The sequence below is a fragment of the Onychostruthus taczanowskii genome, unplaced genomic scaffold, assembly GCF_017590055.1.
Source record: "Onychostruthus taczanowskii isolate IOZ18803 unplaced genomic scaffold, ASM1759005v1 scaffold35, whole genome shotgun sequence".
Classification (NCBI taxonomy): domain Eukaryota; kingdom Metazoa; phylum Chordata; class Aves; order Passeriformes; family Passeridae; genus Onychostruthus; species Onychostruthus taczanowskii.
This window is the reverse complement of record NW_024500905.1, coordinates 5,587,716-5,603,625: the sequence shown is the minus strand read 5'-3', so window position 1 is coordinate 5,603,625 and position 15,910 is coordinate 5,587,716. Positions and strand designations below refer to the sequence as shown.

General features: G+C 37.7%; 1 protein-coding gene across 4 annotated transcripts in view; it reads left to right on the top strand.

Annotated features, from left to right (window-relative positions):
• The window catches only part of MON2 (MON2 homolog, regulator of endosome-to-Golgi trafficking), a 65,587-nt gene continuing 49,677 nt past the window's right edge, over positions 1 to 15,910 (top strand). For all 4 annotated transcript variants that reach the window (XM_041411203.1, XM_041411202.1, XM_041411205.1 and 1 more), the window contains exons 1-2: positions 1 to 284; positions 13,243 to 13,306. In XM_041411203.1, coding sequence (XP_041267137.1) covers positions 174 to 284; positions 13,243 to 13,306 — 175 coding nt within the window. In that variant the 5' untranslated portion in view covers positions 1 to 173. The remainder of the gene's footprint in view (positions 285 to 13,242; positions 13,307 to 15,910) is intronic.

Below are 15,910 nucleotides of genomic sequence, written 5' to 3'. Positions count from 1 at the left end.
TGCCGGCGCCCGGGATTGTGGGAGCGGGGGGGACGCCGTGCGGGGAGGGGACGCGGCCGGGGCCGGAGGGTTCCGGTGTGGGGTGCAGACGTGTCGGCCGGGGCCGCGGAGCGACAGGCGCTGCCCCTGCCCGCTCGGAACAGCGCCCGGCCCGGGGCCGGCCTGGCGGCGCCATGGCCGGGACCAGCAGCCCCGAAGCCGTGAAGAAGCTGCTGGAAAACATGCAGGGGGACCTGCGGGGCCTGAGCCTAGAGTGCCGGAAAAAATTCCCCCCCGTCAAGGAGGTGAGTGGCGCTGAGCCGAAGCAAGCCGGGCCGTGCTGGACTGACCCGGGCGGCGGAGGGGCCTCTATGGGCCGGGGCCGGGCCGGAGCGGAGCTGCCGGCGAGCCCGTGCTCCGGTACCCAGCACGATGCCGTTCCCGATGAGCTCCGACCTCCACGGCCGCGGGCTATGCCCAGCCGTGGCTGTGCCCAGATGTGGCTGTGCCCAGCCGTGGCTGTGCCTGTCGCGTGTTCTGTGGCTGCTGTTTTCAGTGCGCTGCCGAGGCGGGGGCCGTGGGCCGGGCTGTGCCCCTCGGGCGCGGGGCTGGCGGACAGACCGTCTGTTGACGGGCGAAGCGGGGGCGGCCCCGCTGCGCCCTCGGCGCCCTGGGGGGAAAACACAAACTTCGGCTTGACTGTCTCGGCGCTACCGAGCGAGCGAATCTCGCCGGAGGCGAGCTCGGCGCTGGGGCTTGGCCGCCCCGAGCGAGCGGGGAGCCCGCCGGGCCGGCTGCGGCCGAGGAGGGCCGTGCTCAGCCCGGCCGGCCTGCGGCTGCCGTGGGAGCCAGGGGCCCGCAGGTCTCCCCTCCGTCTGTGCCTTGCTCCTCTCTCGAAGGCTGTGGTGCCCGGGCCGGCGTGCCTTATTCGTCACCATTGCACACCGTGACTGCCGGTGTGAGCTGTGACGGTCGCTTGTCATCGCTACCGCGTCGTTTTGGGGCTGTGTGGCTTTCCAAAGGCGTGGACACAACCGAGGAAGTTTGGGAGACTCAGAAGTTTGGGTTACTTTTTTTTTCTCCCGTCTTAAGAAACCCTTTAATATACTCATTACAGTAGGACTGTGTATTTTGTTTTTGAAACCTGAATTTATGTTGTGCAGCCTGAGACCTCAGTAATCTCGGTGAATTACTCTATTTTAATTGAAGAGAAATCCGAATTTGTCTTGCTAACTTAAAATATGCTTTTTAACCATATGTTTTTCCGTTGTTTTTATACAGTCAGTTTAACTTTTTCCCTGTCAGCAGTTTGCTGCTTGCCTTGCTTGCTGCTTGTTTAAAAAAGTTTGCTATGAAAAAGCAGGAGGAAAAATATTAAACAATTAAGTCAGATTAAGATGCAGACCCAGAAGCATATAAGAAAGGCATGGCATGTGTTATGTGACTTAAGTTCCAATTAAGTGATAGCATATTTGATGTTATACGAAGTAATGTACACTTTAACAGCTGAATTGAAGTTAATGACTGTGCTTGTTTTGAAAGACATGAAGTGACACACTGTAGCAGAGCATGTTGTGTACTATTTTAGTTTGCAGCGGAATGCTGATGTGTTTGTGAAATTTTGTGTGGTCACAGAAAAACAAGAGAAAGTTGTGGTCAGTCCTGATGAATTGTGTGTGGTCACATGTTAATAAGAAAAAGCTGCATTCAGTAGAACAGAAATTTCTGTGTGTTTGGAGGGAGATGGGAGTGCTGCTTGCACTCTCTTCTGTGTATTACTGTGTGACTCTTGTTTAGTCTCTGAACAAGTTTCCCCACTGTGTTAATATTTATTTTCTTTGAGATCTTCAAAGGAGTTGGGCAGTGTCATTCCTAAGCTAGTATTTTTAGTAATGCTTCATTAAGTTTGCCATGGCTGAATATTATAGTAACTTGTATACTTCATACTTCATACTTGTTCAGCATGTTTGTCATATTCTTGTGTAAGCTCAACCTTTGCGTTGTTCACTTTAAATTGACAGCAATTTGTATAGCTTTCTTCATTAAAAGCACTTAACAAACTTTTTCACAGTTTGGGATTTGGATAGGTTTATTGGGACAGTACTGGAAGATGTTTATAAGGAGGTGAGACTTTCTGCTGGGAGTCATGTGCCCTTACAGAGTCTGAGGTGAAAGCAGTCTTACAGTAGGATGTATGATACAGTTGCAGGAAACGATCTTACTTCCTCCCTTCTGGAAGCCCTTATTTTGTTCTAGTTTTAAAGGGCCGGGCGCCACCTCTTTTTTTTTTTGGTGTTTTTTTTTTTTTTTTGTTTTGTTTTGTTTTTTGTTTTTTGTTTTTTGTTAAATCCCAGCTGCTGAAAGAGATGTTTTAATTGCATGCTTTTGGTCTGATCATGATTAGATTTGGCTAGAATGATCAGAGGAATGGCATATTCTTCTTACTGACTTGAAACAGCACCAGTTTTTAAAACCGTGTTTAAATACTGGCTTTTAAAAACAAATTCATGCTACTTACAAGCTCACTTTTTAACTTGCAGTGTAACTAAACTCTCCCACATGCATTGTAATTTATGAGTTTGTATTGCAGTTGATGTGTATGCTTTCATGTCACTTAATGAGCTTTCCATACTGAGATAAAACTATTGAAAAACTCCTAGTCCCAAATTAATAGCTATGAGATGTATATCACAGTTGTTAGATTTGATAGGCACTTTTATAAAGGTAAACTGCTTCTCATAATCTTTCTAGTGTTTGACATAGTCAAAGATTTTGCTCACAGTTGCTACCTTCAGCCACTTCAAAAATGAATTGTCTGTTCTGGTTTTTGTTGTTTTGTTTTTATATTAATAGTATTAAAATTCTACAAAGTGAATTTAGCTGATGGGTTTGCTGTGATAAAAGTAGTAATGTACTTCTCAGTTCTGCTTGTTGCTTGAATGATTAACGTGATTAAATTCTTTAACCAGTACTGTAAGGATTTAGACCAGTTTTATGATCAGAAAAATAGAGCCTTTTTTATTAAAAGGGTTTTAGTTTTCACTCTTTAAACACCTTTCTAAGGCATATGTTATTACAAAATTATGCAGTATCTCTTAGGTTCAGAGACACCCAATTAATATTAAATGATTCTTTGAACAGGCATGTATATGACACAGCTGAAGAGGTTTAGTGAGTTCTTATGGAGGAGGAGGGTGAGGGTGGGGTTTGGATACAGAAGAGAAGGGGACAACCAACCATGGGATCTAGGTCTTATCCTCATTTAGGAAGTAGAAGTGAGTTCTTCATGAAACCTCATTGAAAATTGAACTTGAACTCTTCGATGTTTTGAGGACTTTAATTTCATTTTTTCTGTTACTTTGCATCTGTAAAGTTTTCTTAGTAAGTCACATTTATGTGAAAAATCGTGTAGTTGTAAGTCCAGTAACTTCCAACTGTAGAGTTTGAGGTTTTGGCTGACTTCAATAATCTGTTAAGAAATGTTGAAATTGGTGAGTTGCTCCCAGTGTTAAACTTAGGACAGAAATATGGCCAACTTCCTTCCTCTTAGAGCTTTTAACTGAGAAATAACAGGATGTTGGCTCCAAAGTATCCATATGTTTTCTGTGCTCTGTGTTAACAAATAATACCCAAGTAGGATTTTCCTAGGTTTTGCTGTTTAAGGCTTTAAAAATAGGAGCCGCAGAAAGAACCTGAAATTGTATTGCTGACAATGTTTGGGGTTTAAATAATATAATATACTTATTTTTCTTAAGGGTGTGGAGAATACTAGTTAGTATTACACTTGAAACCCATTTCTCTTTGTTGTTAGATGTTTTTTATGTTTGATACTTCCTCAGATCAGCACTGACTACAGAAGTGTACTAGGCATGAATGCTATACACTATGACCAAGAAGTGATATGATGATTATGTCTCTGGTATGCCAAACCTGTTTATACTGGCAGACATGCAAATAATGACATTGCTGAAAAATGTGTTTGTATTTTCATGATGTATTTCTGTTGCCCAACTAGAAAAGTAAGATGCCAACCATGGATGGGATAGAAGCTCTCAGGGAAGTGTAAATAAAACACTGTCTTTTGGAGCTTGAAATTACAGAGGGTGAAGCAGTCTTTGGTACAGGCATCAGTCTGTTGATCTTATCTCAAATAATCTGGTGTTTCTCCTAGAAAACAATGCTACTTGATCATTAACATGTAATTTTTAACACAGTGGGGTCTGAGATTTGCTTCATACTAGAGAGCATTGCAATGCTGCTTACGCTGCACTGACTTGCATACTGCACATGCAGAGCTTTATAAACTGTTTTGATCTGCTAGTGACTGGAGTTTTGGTATTGTGTGCTGCATTTGTGGAAAGCTGGTGGTGCTCTCCTTACTGAACTGGAGTAAGAATTTTCTACCACAGAATTGAAAATGGTTTAGTGTCCTTAAATAGGTTACCTGCTGTTTCTTATTACAAAATCAAAATACTACTCAGTAAACTGCATCTGATTTGATAAGTCCACTGCATTAAAAAACTTAGAAATACAAGGGGAAAATATGTATAATTGGTAGAAATAATGGACTTAAAACAAGAAATAAGTATACCCAGAAGTTTCTTGCAGCCTGAATTCCAGTTGTATGTAAATCCCTGTTGTTTACACAGATCCAATCAAGCAGTCACAGCTTTCTTGTAGGCTTGTAGTCTCTGTGTTGTCTCAGGTTTTTTCTTGACTTCTAAATAGCAGTAAAAGCAAAGTGAGTTTAAAAAAATACCACAAAAACAAAACTCAAAACAACCTCTTATCCAGCTGCCTGCACAGTTTCAGGCACGTCTGTGCTGGTAGGGGAGGGGAAGGCAGAGGGCTGGCGGCGTTGGGGCAGACAGGGAGTACATCCCTTGGCGGGATCAGCTTGGCCTGGGCCAGGGCATGCCCTTTTCTTGGCAGTTGTGTAATAGGTTGCAGGTGCCTGTATGTTTTAGGTGTTTGTTGCTGTAATAGAGCTGGAAAAGAAGTGGTGTTCAATTTGCCTCCACTGGAAGAGCATCACAGAATTAGCTTTGAATATTTTGGTCAGTAGAAGTGCTCTCTTGAGTCTCTTGGAAGAAAGCTTTTGGTAGCCTCACTGTGCTGTTTCTTCACCTGGTCCTTGTTTGAAGGAGCAGCATTGCTTTTACTTAGCTACTTATTGAGTTGTGCACCTTTGGTATATAGACATCTTTTTGAAACTGTATTGTAATCTGTTGTATCTGGGAAAAATAATGGAATCCAATTTTGCAATCTTATTTTTTCTTCTTTTATGAGTAACTCTTCTTCCAGGCAAGTAGCCTTACAAAGCTCATAGGGTAAAAGCTAAAAAAGTAGGATTTGAGTGACTTGTGGACAAAGCAAACTTTAAATTATTTAATTGCAGTAGATGTGGTGTGGACTAGCCTGAGGCAAGAGATAGGATTTGCCCTCAGTGAGAGGCTGTGTGTTGTATTGTGTGAAGACGAGCACTATTCTACCTTTCTTCCTTTGGAGTCCGGTCTTGTTTGCATTGACTGACGTACATGACAGTTCAGTCCCCTGGGTTAAATCATTCTTGTTTAGGAATGATATGCCAAACACTTTTTAAAGCTAATGTAATTGGGAAGCTTGTCCTTTACAGAGAACCTCTGATGTCATTGGGTAGCTGTGTGAAACTAAACGTGAGGATGTATTGCAAAAGGTAAACACTCATTAAAAAGATACAGATCAGTTAATTTAGTATATAATGTCAAAGTGATATTAGGACTCCTAGTGCAACTGGAAGGAACAGTTAAAACGTGTGAATATTTGTTAACTGTTTGTTAATATAATATTTCAGAAGCTTTGTTGAACATAGTGCAGTAGACATATTGCAGAAGGCTGAGAAAGAAATTACATGCTGAGCTGTCTTGTGATGTGAGCATCTGAGTCACTTGATGTACTTCTAGCACTGAATAGTTTCTGCATTTGTGCTACTTTAGTGGTAAAAGGATGAGCCAAGTGAACCTAGGAAAGAAGACATAGACCATTTTCTGTAGGAGTAACCAAGTTTTTGGGTTTCCTGCTTCATTTTTTGAATAAAGTGGTTTAAGTAATTCTGACACTATAGCCCACAGGGAATTCAACCTACTCTGAACTTTCCAAGTTGGTTTATTTACAGATCTTGTCAACATTAAAAAGATGAAAACTAGAGGGTTTTTGTTTGTTTGTTCATTTGTTTTTTAATGGATATTAACTAATATTTTAAATGTTCTTTTGATATAGAGAAACAATGCTCTGTAAAGTGTATGTTGTCGTACTTAGGCAGCTTGTACTAAAGCATGTGTTTTGTGCATGTGACTGGAGATTACTCTGTAGCATTCTTGAGTTGCCAGCCCGTAGCTGAGTTGGTAACTTGTAACCAGTTATTCCTAATATCTCTTTTAGTTTCTTTTACAAAAATTTTCTGATCTTTACCATTTGCTGTGTCTGCTAGCTTCATTTTTTGAGTCCATTAATTTTGCAGTGATTTTTATTCAATATAGACGTTTATACAGTAGTATTTTTTCAAAATTATGTTTTAAAAAATAAATTTTTACATTTTCTAGGGGAAAACATGTATTCAAATGTGTTCTAAGCTTCATGCTCCATTGTAAATCATAAGCTTCATGTGATCGTTTTAGTCTGTGAGAAGAAATGTCAGAAATGTGTTCTGAAGTGATTCACATAAGGCACACAGGTCAAGTTTCTTCATCATGTAATACCTTGCAATTTAATGAAAGAAGAAAATTATTCCAAGTTTCACTATATCGGTCTGTCTTTCTGCTTTCTAAGTTATACTTTTCAGTGCAGGATAAAGTTGCCTCATGTTGGGTGTCTAAGCTTCATAGATACATTGTGCAGAACACCTACACACTAGGTGTTCTACATTGCCACTTGAGATACAGTAATGTTTCTTCCTTGGCTTCCAGCCTCCAGTCCAGAAGAGTGTGGGTCTTCTGGTGTCTGCGTGTAGTTGTCTTGGATACAGAGGCCTAAGCTTAGACTCTGCATTGAGCCCCTGAGAATGGGTCAGCTGAATTAGCTTAAGGAGAGGCTTTAAGAATTAAGGGGCATTCAGGAGAGACAATCTCCATTGTAATGGGAGTCTAAATATTTAAATTTGTGCATTTTAATATCTGATTTAATTCCCACCTGCCTCCCATGGTTTCTTGAATATTATACAGGAAACTTGTAGCAGAAGTTGGAAATCCTTGGTGACTCCAGTTCTCAACTAGTGCCTAAACTGTGAACTGCTGTTTCCCTTTACCAGGTGTCTGGCAAATGGACATTGCTGACTGAATATAGTACTTGTGGCAAATCCTCAAAAGTTGCCTGAACCTGTCTGTTGTGATTGACAAGCTGAAGGCAACATTAGTTTGAACTTCAAGTGTATGTCTCCTAAAGCTCTGAAACAGGGTGTTGTTTTATTTTTAATGTAGAATGAAAATTGTTGTGTCAAAATTTGAAGTGCAAGTGTTCCAGTGGTTTAAAATCAGTTGTGTGGTACTTGAACAGATCGCTCAGAAATCTCTTAATGCTAGACACGGGCTCTCAGAATATCCTTATGCTACATAGGTATCTAATGTATTATATACATTAGATATATACATGTATATAATGTATTATATACATTAGATACCTATGTAGTGTGAGGATATCCTGAAAAATATTATGTATAATGTATTATACCTACTATTTAGGTATCTCTATAATTTATATAGAATACAGTAAAACATATGAGATACATCTTTGTTCTCTCTGTTCAAGAGAGCAGAAGAACTTAAAAATTTGTTGCTAAGTGGCTTGTGTTTCTTCTCTTTCAGGTGTTAGTTTTTTTATCTTTCTGTCTATGTTAGTGCTGTTCAGTAATGAGTTGTTTTATGTTATGCCTTGTGATTTGATCTGTTAATTTGTATGCGACCCTCTTTCCAGTTGAGGTGTACTATTTTGACTGTCAAATGAAAGCTTGTGGTAGTATTTGTATTTGAATATCGTTATGTTCGCATCAAGTGAGGCAGCTCCAGAGGCAGCAGCTCTGAAGCACTTCAGATAAATCTGGCAATTCTCCTGGCATTAGTGATGGTTAGCCTTCAGGCTTCTGAATTGGCTACTGGTACTGCAGACTGACAATTTCAGAAGATTAATGGACCAGAGGAGTAGTCATTCCTGCCATGTGTGAAAGAGCACTCTGAATATGAGAGCAACCAATATAGTTGCACTAAAGCTGGAAATGAACAAGGCTGTGTGTTTTTGGAAACAAAAAACGTAAACTGCAATATCTTAAATCTTCAGCTGGAGAAGAAAGTGTATGATAAAATCTGTTAAAACTTTTTTTTCTAATTTATGATAATTTTGTAACAAAATGATAAATTGTTCAGTGTAATAAACCCCTGTGAGTGCACAGCAATGTCAGATCAAGACTGGCATTTTGCCAGTTTAAATTACATGTAAAATGAGTATATATAAAAGAGAAGGGTCAGAGAAGAGATTGTACTCAGGGGGAGGAAGATAAAAATACAGGAGGCAAATACAGTGCTTTTTCACACAAATGTGGTACACTTGAGTGCTTTCATGAGACTGATTTAGTGAGGAGTTTTTTGTGTGTTCTTTTCAAATAATAGTTTAGCAGTACAGTAATGGTCCAGAATGTGCTTTTGCACAGCAAGCCAGAATAACAATGAAGTGAAATTCTGCTTTAGACAGGGGGACGTCTTATCTAAACTGTTGGATATAGGGTTAGTGTTCCAGTTGGAAAGGCAGACAATCGTGGATAGAAAAAAATTGCTCAGTTTATTTCATGTAATAGATAAGGAAGTGGCTATAGGTAACATATTACTGTCATCCAGTCTTAATAAAAGGTTTGTAAATAATATAATATAAATACCAATACAAATCATCCTGAATGCTTTTCTTTTGAGAGTAGAGAAATCAATAACTTGTGTGGCAAGGACTGCAAACGTTACAACAATTTTAGTGTCTCTGGGGATAGCAATTTTCTCTAATATACAATGAAAACACAAATGGTCATTCAAAAGCACTAGCAGTGAAAATTCTTGGTTTTATTTACTTTTGGTAACAATGCTGTCACATTTAGAAATTCATACAAAAAGATTGTTAATGTAGATCAATCCTTTGTAGAAATTTGCACATGCTTGGTCATTGCATTAAATATCCTTATGGGAATATATATATATTTTAAGTTCATAAAGTAAAAAAGTTGTTGACTTCTGTTCCTAATTGTTAGATACAAATTTCCTTTGAAGATCATAATGTTTATCCTTTTTAAAAATTTTTTTTAAAAATCCAAGTTTGAAACTTTTAAAGAAATGATTGCTATGGCAGAGGCAACAATTGCTTTTTTTCACTTTAGATTCAAATTTTGTATCATCTTTCCCTTAGGAAAAGTTGTTAACTGTGTTATTATTTTTCAGTAAAAGAAGGTAACGCTTTCATGTTTACCCCAGAGTAATGACAAATCCATAGAGATTACTGCAGGGCACCTGATGTACTGTCAGATCACGACCCAGCTGACCCCTCTGGTCCCTTACTTGCCTGTCTGTATGCATTGCCATAGAGGTCTAAGATGTCCAAGAGGTGTAAATGTTCAAGCACATGCCATGCCATTATTCTTTGTACTGCCAAGGCAAGTCCTTTTCTTGGGCTGCTGGGTAATGTTATGATGATCATGGAGTTAGCTCTAGTGGTCTTTAGATAGTGTAGGTTGTCTACTGCAGCTGGATTTAAGAGCTTCCATGATGTCCCAGAAGACAGAAGAACTGATGCTTTCTAGATCCACTTACCACGCGTGGTGTGGATGGCTTACATTTATGTCATGTTGAATTCATGTAGGATTTAATATCCCAGTTATCCTAATACCTTCATATGTGATTTATGAATTACAGATCTTTAAATATATGTACACAGACTACAATGTGGAAAAATTTAGCTCATGAATGTTATCTGGATGTTGGTACATGTTGGTTCTGCGTGAGGTTGTGTTAAATCTTTCCTTCCTGATTGCCTGAGCAGATATTACCTGCCTCTGTTTCCTGATAAGTGCTTTACATCCTAAACAAAGTAAAAATTTCCAAAAACAGGAAGATGCTCACAGCATATCTAATGACAGGAAGGCTGAAATTCTTCCCTGTTTCAATTGAAGACTGAGAAGTCCATTTGGAGGGGAAGAGTTTTGGATCTGAGAAACTCCTGAAGTTGTGTTTGGAGGTCTCTATGCATCTCCACATCATGGTCTCTCATATGCAGAGAACCTCTGTCTGTAAGACAGCTGTGAATGTTGTTGTCAGATTGTACATTCAGAGAGGAACTTTGAGGCCAGGAGATAGATGTTATGCACAGAGTTGTTTTCAGTCTACTTGAAATCACACTGTCCTGATGTTTTAATTTTTTTTTTTTTTTATACATAGATTGTCTGTTTGCCTTACTTTGATTTCTGTGAAAGGTGATTTCCACATAATCAAGCAAATAGTTGGTAATTTCCATAGAAGCAGAAAGATGATGGGGCAAGTGTTTGGGCCTAGAGGGTCTTGTTGAATTTTGTTGTGGGGTTATTGACAGTTTGGTTAAAACCAGATCAAAGTACTGGAAGAGATTGACTTGAATATGTGGTATCACTGAGAGTCAATTTCTCTTCTTTGTCAGTATTTCACCTTTCCAGACTGGATACTGCAGTAGCTTCAGGAGAAACATGAACCAAAACTCAGTAATGGCAGGTGTGTGTTTACAACATTTTATATCAGTTCATTTCACAGTTATTAAAGCAGCAAAATCAGTAATCTAATTGGCTGAAGGTTTAAAATACATTTAAGCTTTGTTATGATTCAGGAATTACATGTATTTTCTTATTTTCAAAATAAAGAGAGAACTGACTTGCTTGTTAGACTGCTATGAGTTGTGGTGCTAATGGAAGCTGGTAATGTTACATCTAAAATTGGTGATTGATTTAAAACCATTGTGTCTTATATTTATGTGAAAGTAAATGATCATATTTGTACCCATAAATACACACACTATAATGCTGTCTATCTTCTTGATTAGTGCTTCATAAGATCCTGTTCTCATGTGACAGTGTCCTACAAACTGCTATAGGAATTGATGTAATTTGTAAAGTTAAAAGCTATGAATATATCTTTTAATTTGCCACTTAAACTGATGCAATCCTAGCACGCTTTTACATTCATGTATACAGATTAGAACTGTTTATAGTTATCATGTTTTCTGTTGGCTATTTGTGATCAACTGAGGTATTTTTTATAGTGTTAATATGTCTCTTTTACATATATAATAGAGTATTTCTCTTTTGTAGGGTGCATGTGGTGTAATTAGTTTTTAACTGTAAACATTTTTAACTGGGATTTGGAATAGAAACCACAGCATAATGCAGATGCTCATACAAATTTCTGTATCTCATGGAGAAGAATGCTTATATTCAGCAGTTTTGTTTTTTTGGTTTGGTTTTTTTTTTTTAAATGTATATTATTTTATATAAAGGCAGTATTGAAACACCTGAGAGGCAATATGTTAGAAAATGTTTGTGCGAAGTGCATGGTGTTTGTGAATGCCACTAATATGAGCAGGCTTAATATTTCTTTGAATCAGAATGAGTTTGTCACTCCTGGCAAGACAGAAATCAATTGCCATTAGTAATTGTGATTAGTTTTCATTTAAAGATGATTGAAGTTGGACTGTAACAAATCCTTTATATTAATTAATCGGAAAAAAGTGTTGTGACAAGAACTTCAGCACATTAAGTTAATATAATTAAATAACTGAATTTGTTTAGTTACACAAAACATATATGTTCGTATTGCTTTGTGTTCATTTGAGCATGTTGTATTGTTAATCAGGCACTGTGACTATTATTGACTTTATTTTTGAAGTAGAAATCTGTGTTCAGAAAAAATTAAATAAATCTCCAGGATTTTAAGGCAGAATTTAGTCTTCCTACATTGTTTTGGGAAATAAATTTTTTAAAAAAACAACCAAACAAAAACCCCTCAGCTTTGCTTTTCTCATTCAGCTGTTTTAAGAAATATGTATGTCAACTCTTAATTTAAATATTTAATTGTGAATTTATACAGTCACCTTAACCTGACTTGCTGTGAAACCTTGTTGAAATAATGTTCTGATGGAGAGGGAGTATTTACACTTGGTAAAAACTTCATGTACTATCATTTTCATGTTTCTGATGACACAGTTTCCTTGCTTCTCTAATCTGTTTAATGTGGTGACAGCACACATCTTTAAATAGTAGTATCAGAGGAAAACCAGAAATGCTTAGTGTGGAAAGCGCACAGAAATACAAAGCTGAAATAAAAGGGGAAGTGTGCTTTCAAATTTGCAGAACAGTATTTTCCGGCAATTTGCATCCAGTCATTTGGGAAAACCAGTTGCATTTATTTTGATTTATTTAATTATTTCCTGAGGCTTATAATGTATTTATGAAATTAAAAAAACCAGAAAGGCACAATGTATAATACATCTTTTGTGTTTTCTACACAAAGCTTTCAGAAGTCACATTCTTGAAATGCAAAGCTTCAATGTTACATTTCCAGTTTGGCTTGATTTCCTTTAGAGAGCGTGACGTGAGTGATTTCTGCAGGGAAGGGTTTGTGGGCATTGGAGAGGGAGTTGCTGTTCCCCTGGGGCTGTGCATGATGCCCTGCCTGTGCTGGGCAGCCCTGGGAAGCCCTGGCGATGGAGAGGATGGTGCTGCTGCTCTGCCAAGTCATACTTGTGGGGAAAGGGGAGGAACTGGTGCTGTGCTCTGTATGGCATGCTGGGAAGAACAGAAAGTATTGTTAGAAAGTCGCCTTTGCGGCATTGCCCTGGGGTCATTTGTATAGGACATTTGGGAGCCAAAATCCGGGCGGAAGATGGGTTTCATTTTTATACTTGTAGTTTGAAACTGTATAGAGACTATGTAAGAGTGTTTGTGCTTACTAGTGATTTTTTTTTTTTTTTTTTTTTTTTGTTCATAAGACTGGAAAGTAATACAATGAGAATAATGATTTCTATAAATTCTGAATATAATTCTTCCTGCGGAATTCTAGAAAGGAATTCCAGCAACTACAAAAATTTCACTTCTGCATTTGCTCTGCTGGCAGAAACCACTGCAAACTCATTTATCGGAGACTATACCTTTTTATTTACCTTTACAATATTTTTTATTTCTTTGCAGATATTGATGTATGATACAGCATCTAAACTACTTGTTTTCTTTTCTTCCAGGCTGCTGAATCAGGAATAATAAAAGTGAAAACAATAGCTGCACGAAACACAGATATTTTGGCAGGTAATTATTTGCTGTGCAATAGGAAGAATAAAGCTGAGTTACGGATCAAAATGTTAAAAAGATGTCTTGGATATGTCTAAAGATGTGTAATGCACATCTTTTAGTGTGTGCTGTATTGTTGATGCTTTACTTTTGGGCACCTAGCAAAAAAATCCAGTAGCATATAAATTCTTTAACACTACTTGTTTCTTGTTAGTGCTATTAGAATGCTGAGGAAGGGCTCCATTTTCAGTTGATGCTCTACAAAAGTAATCATCCACTTAGAAAAATAACATGAAATACTTAGGCCCTACATTCTCAGTGTTTTAGCTGTTGTGGTCAAGTGCTCTGTGTGGAGTTCTGCAGTATGATCCACATCTATGTATTAGTCCAGCCTTTGGGGACTTGTAACTGGCAGGCAAAAATCCATCTTTATCTGAGACAAGGTCATTCAATTTAAGTTGTTCCAATGCCTTGAGGGACGGGACATATCTTGTGAGCTGCAGCTTTGTAAGTGCTTAAAACAATATCTCCTGACCGTCTTCAGCTTTATAAAGTTGGCTTCTTGCTAGCTGCTGGTAAAGCCCTTCGCCGGATTTGAATGTCCCTGCATCAATACTTGAGGGTCTACCCCAGATTTTGTCAAAATCCTTGAAATGCTAGATTGTTTGGAAAGTCCAGTGAAATAGCTGCAAAACCATTTTGAGATATTGTTAAGGAGGCATTTTCTAGGATTATCTGAATTAACAGACCCACTCCTCAGTATTTCACTTTAATGCCTCTTTTTTATTTGTTTATTTTCTTTGTTTTTACTGCTGTCATGTATGCTGACATAAGCGGGAAAAGTATGCCAGGTAATGTCAGCTATATCAAAATAAACAAATGAAAAAGGGAAAGCAGTAGTTAGCCATTTCAGAAGCTGTCAACATATTACTGCATAAAGAAGTTTGTATTTTAGAAAGCTAGTTTTTAATCCTGCAAAGTTCTCTGTTTTTTAGTTTTCAAAGGGAAGAAATAGGAGAGATCATTAAATTTAGTCATGTATGGACAGTCTTTGCTTTCATCTTTTGGAGAGAACACTTTCTCGTAGTCAGTAAAATTTTTGAAATAATTTTCTCTTGGAAAGTTTAAACTGGAATGTACTTAGTATTTATTTCATTCAAAAAAACCTGCATGGATTTGTTGTTAAGAGATTTGGGAAACCAGCAGGTCCTAAAAGTTATTTTGATTTGTTAATCTTTGCTAATAGGATAATAACTTCTTCTTCCTCTGTTCCACAGTTTTGTACTGGGAAAATGTACTTTGCCTGCACATTAGCATAGCGTTCCAGAGTTAAAGCATAATGTCGTTAAACAGACTCAATTCTTTATGAACTCTTGTATTTTTTGAGGTATCAATTATAAGCTAATATTATACATAAGGTAGTGTCAAGAGATTGTCAATTTAATATCTAAAATCTTCTGAAGAAAAATTATATATATCACTTTGTAATAATAAAGCTGCAAAATGCTGCAATGTACTTGTGAAATCTAGTGGATACTTTTTGACTGCTAGATGATTTAGGAACATCTATGAGACATCCTGGTAATACAAATAAATATTTTGATCAGGATGTGATTTTTTTAATATTTTGAGGTAAACTGTCATTTCACTAATATAGATAAGAACAAATGTATCAGATTGTTTTGAACAAGCTGATCTGGTGCTTTCTTGAAGCATTTCATTGTGTAGATTATAATTTTTAGGCAAATAGATGCAGGGTTAAAATCTTTATCAAAAATCTTAAAATCTTTGTTGTTTTGGTGGGATATGTTTAACCTGCCAGAACTTTGAGGTTATTGATCTAACTTCTTTATTTCTCTTTGAAAAGTTAAGTTGAGCTGTTTCCAAGTCTTCGTTATTGGCAGTATATACATACTTTATTATTTATTTATAAGAATTTGAGAAATTCCAGAGGAGGAGAAAGCCTTAAATCACAGGAGATATATTTGAGAAATTATTTCCATGTGTCTTTGAGATGTTCAAAAACTTATGGTTTAGGAGTTCTTCTAAAAAATCAGAATTATAATCTTGCTGATGAAATTAACAGGTAAGTTATACGTGCCAAAAACTTCTCATTTGTTATGGTTCAATAAGGTAGATTTCTTTTTTAATATATTCTGCCATAAATTGGTAGCAAAATGGAGGCAGACCTGGCAATAATAAATTTACTGTGCATTTTAAGACTGAAGCTAATACAGCCACAGAATCACATGATCACAGAATATTCTGAGTTGGAAGGGCTCATCAAAGTTTAGCTCCAAACCCTCTGAAAAGGGAAAGCCCCAAGTATCACCCTATGTGCCAGATTTCTATAAAACCAGATAGGTACCTAGATCTACAAAACATTAATTTTTTACATTCATTTACTAAAAATACTTGTGTAGATTCTGTTGTGAAATTGTTGCTTTTAATGGATTGAAAGTATTGTAAAAGGCTAAATTTATTCTTTGTCTTGTTATTTATTAACTCATGCCATTTTAGCCATTCAGAACTGTATCTTGAGTCTCATGTTAAGGATAAATGTTTTGTGGTATCTTTTTGCTTGCTTTTTCCGGCTTGATGGTTAGAATTTAGTGGCAGTTC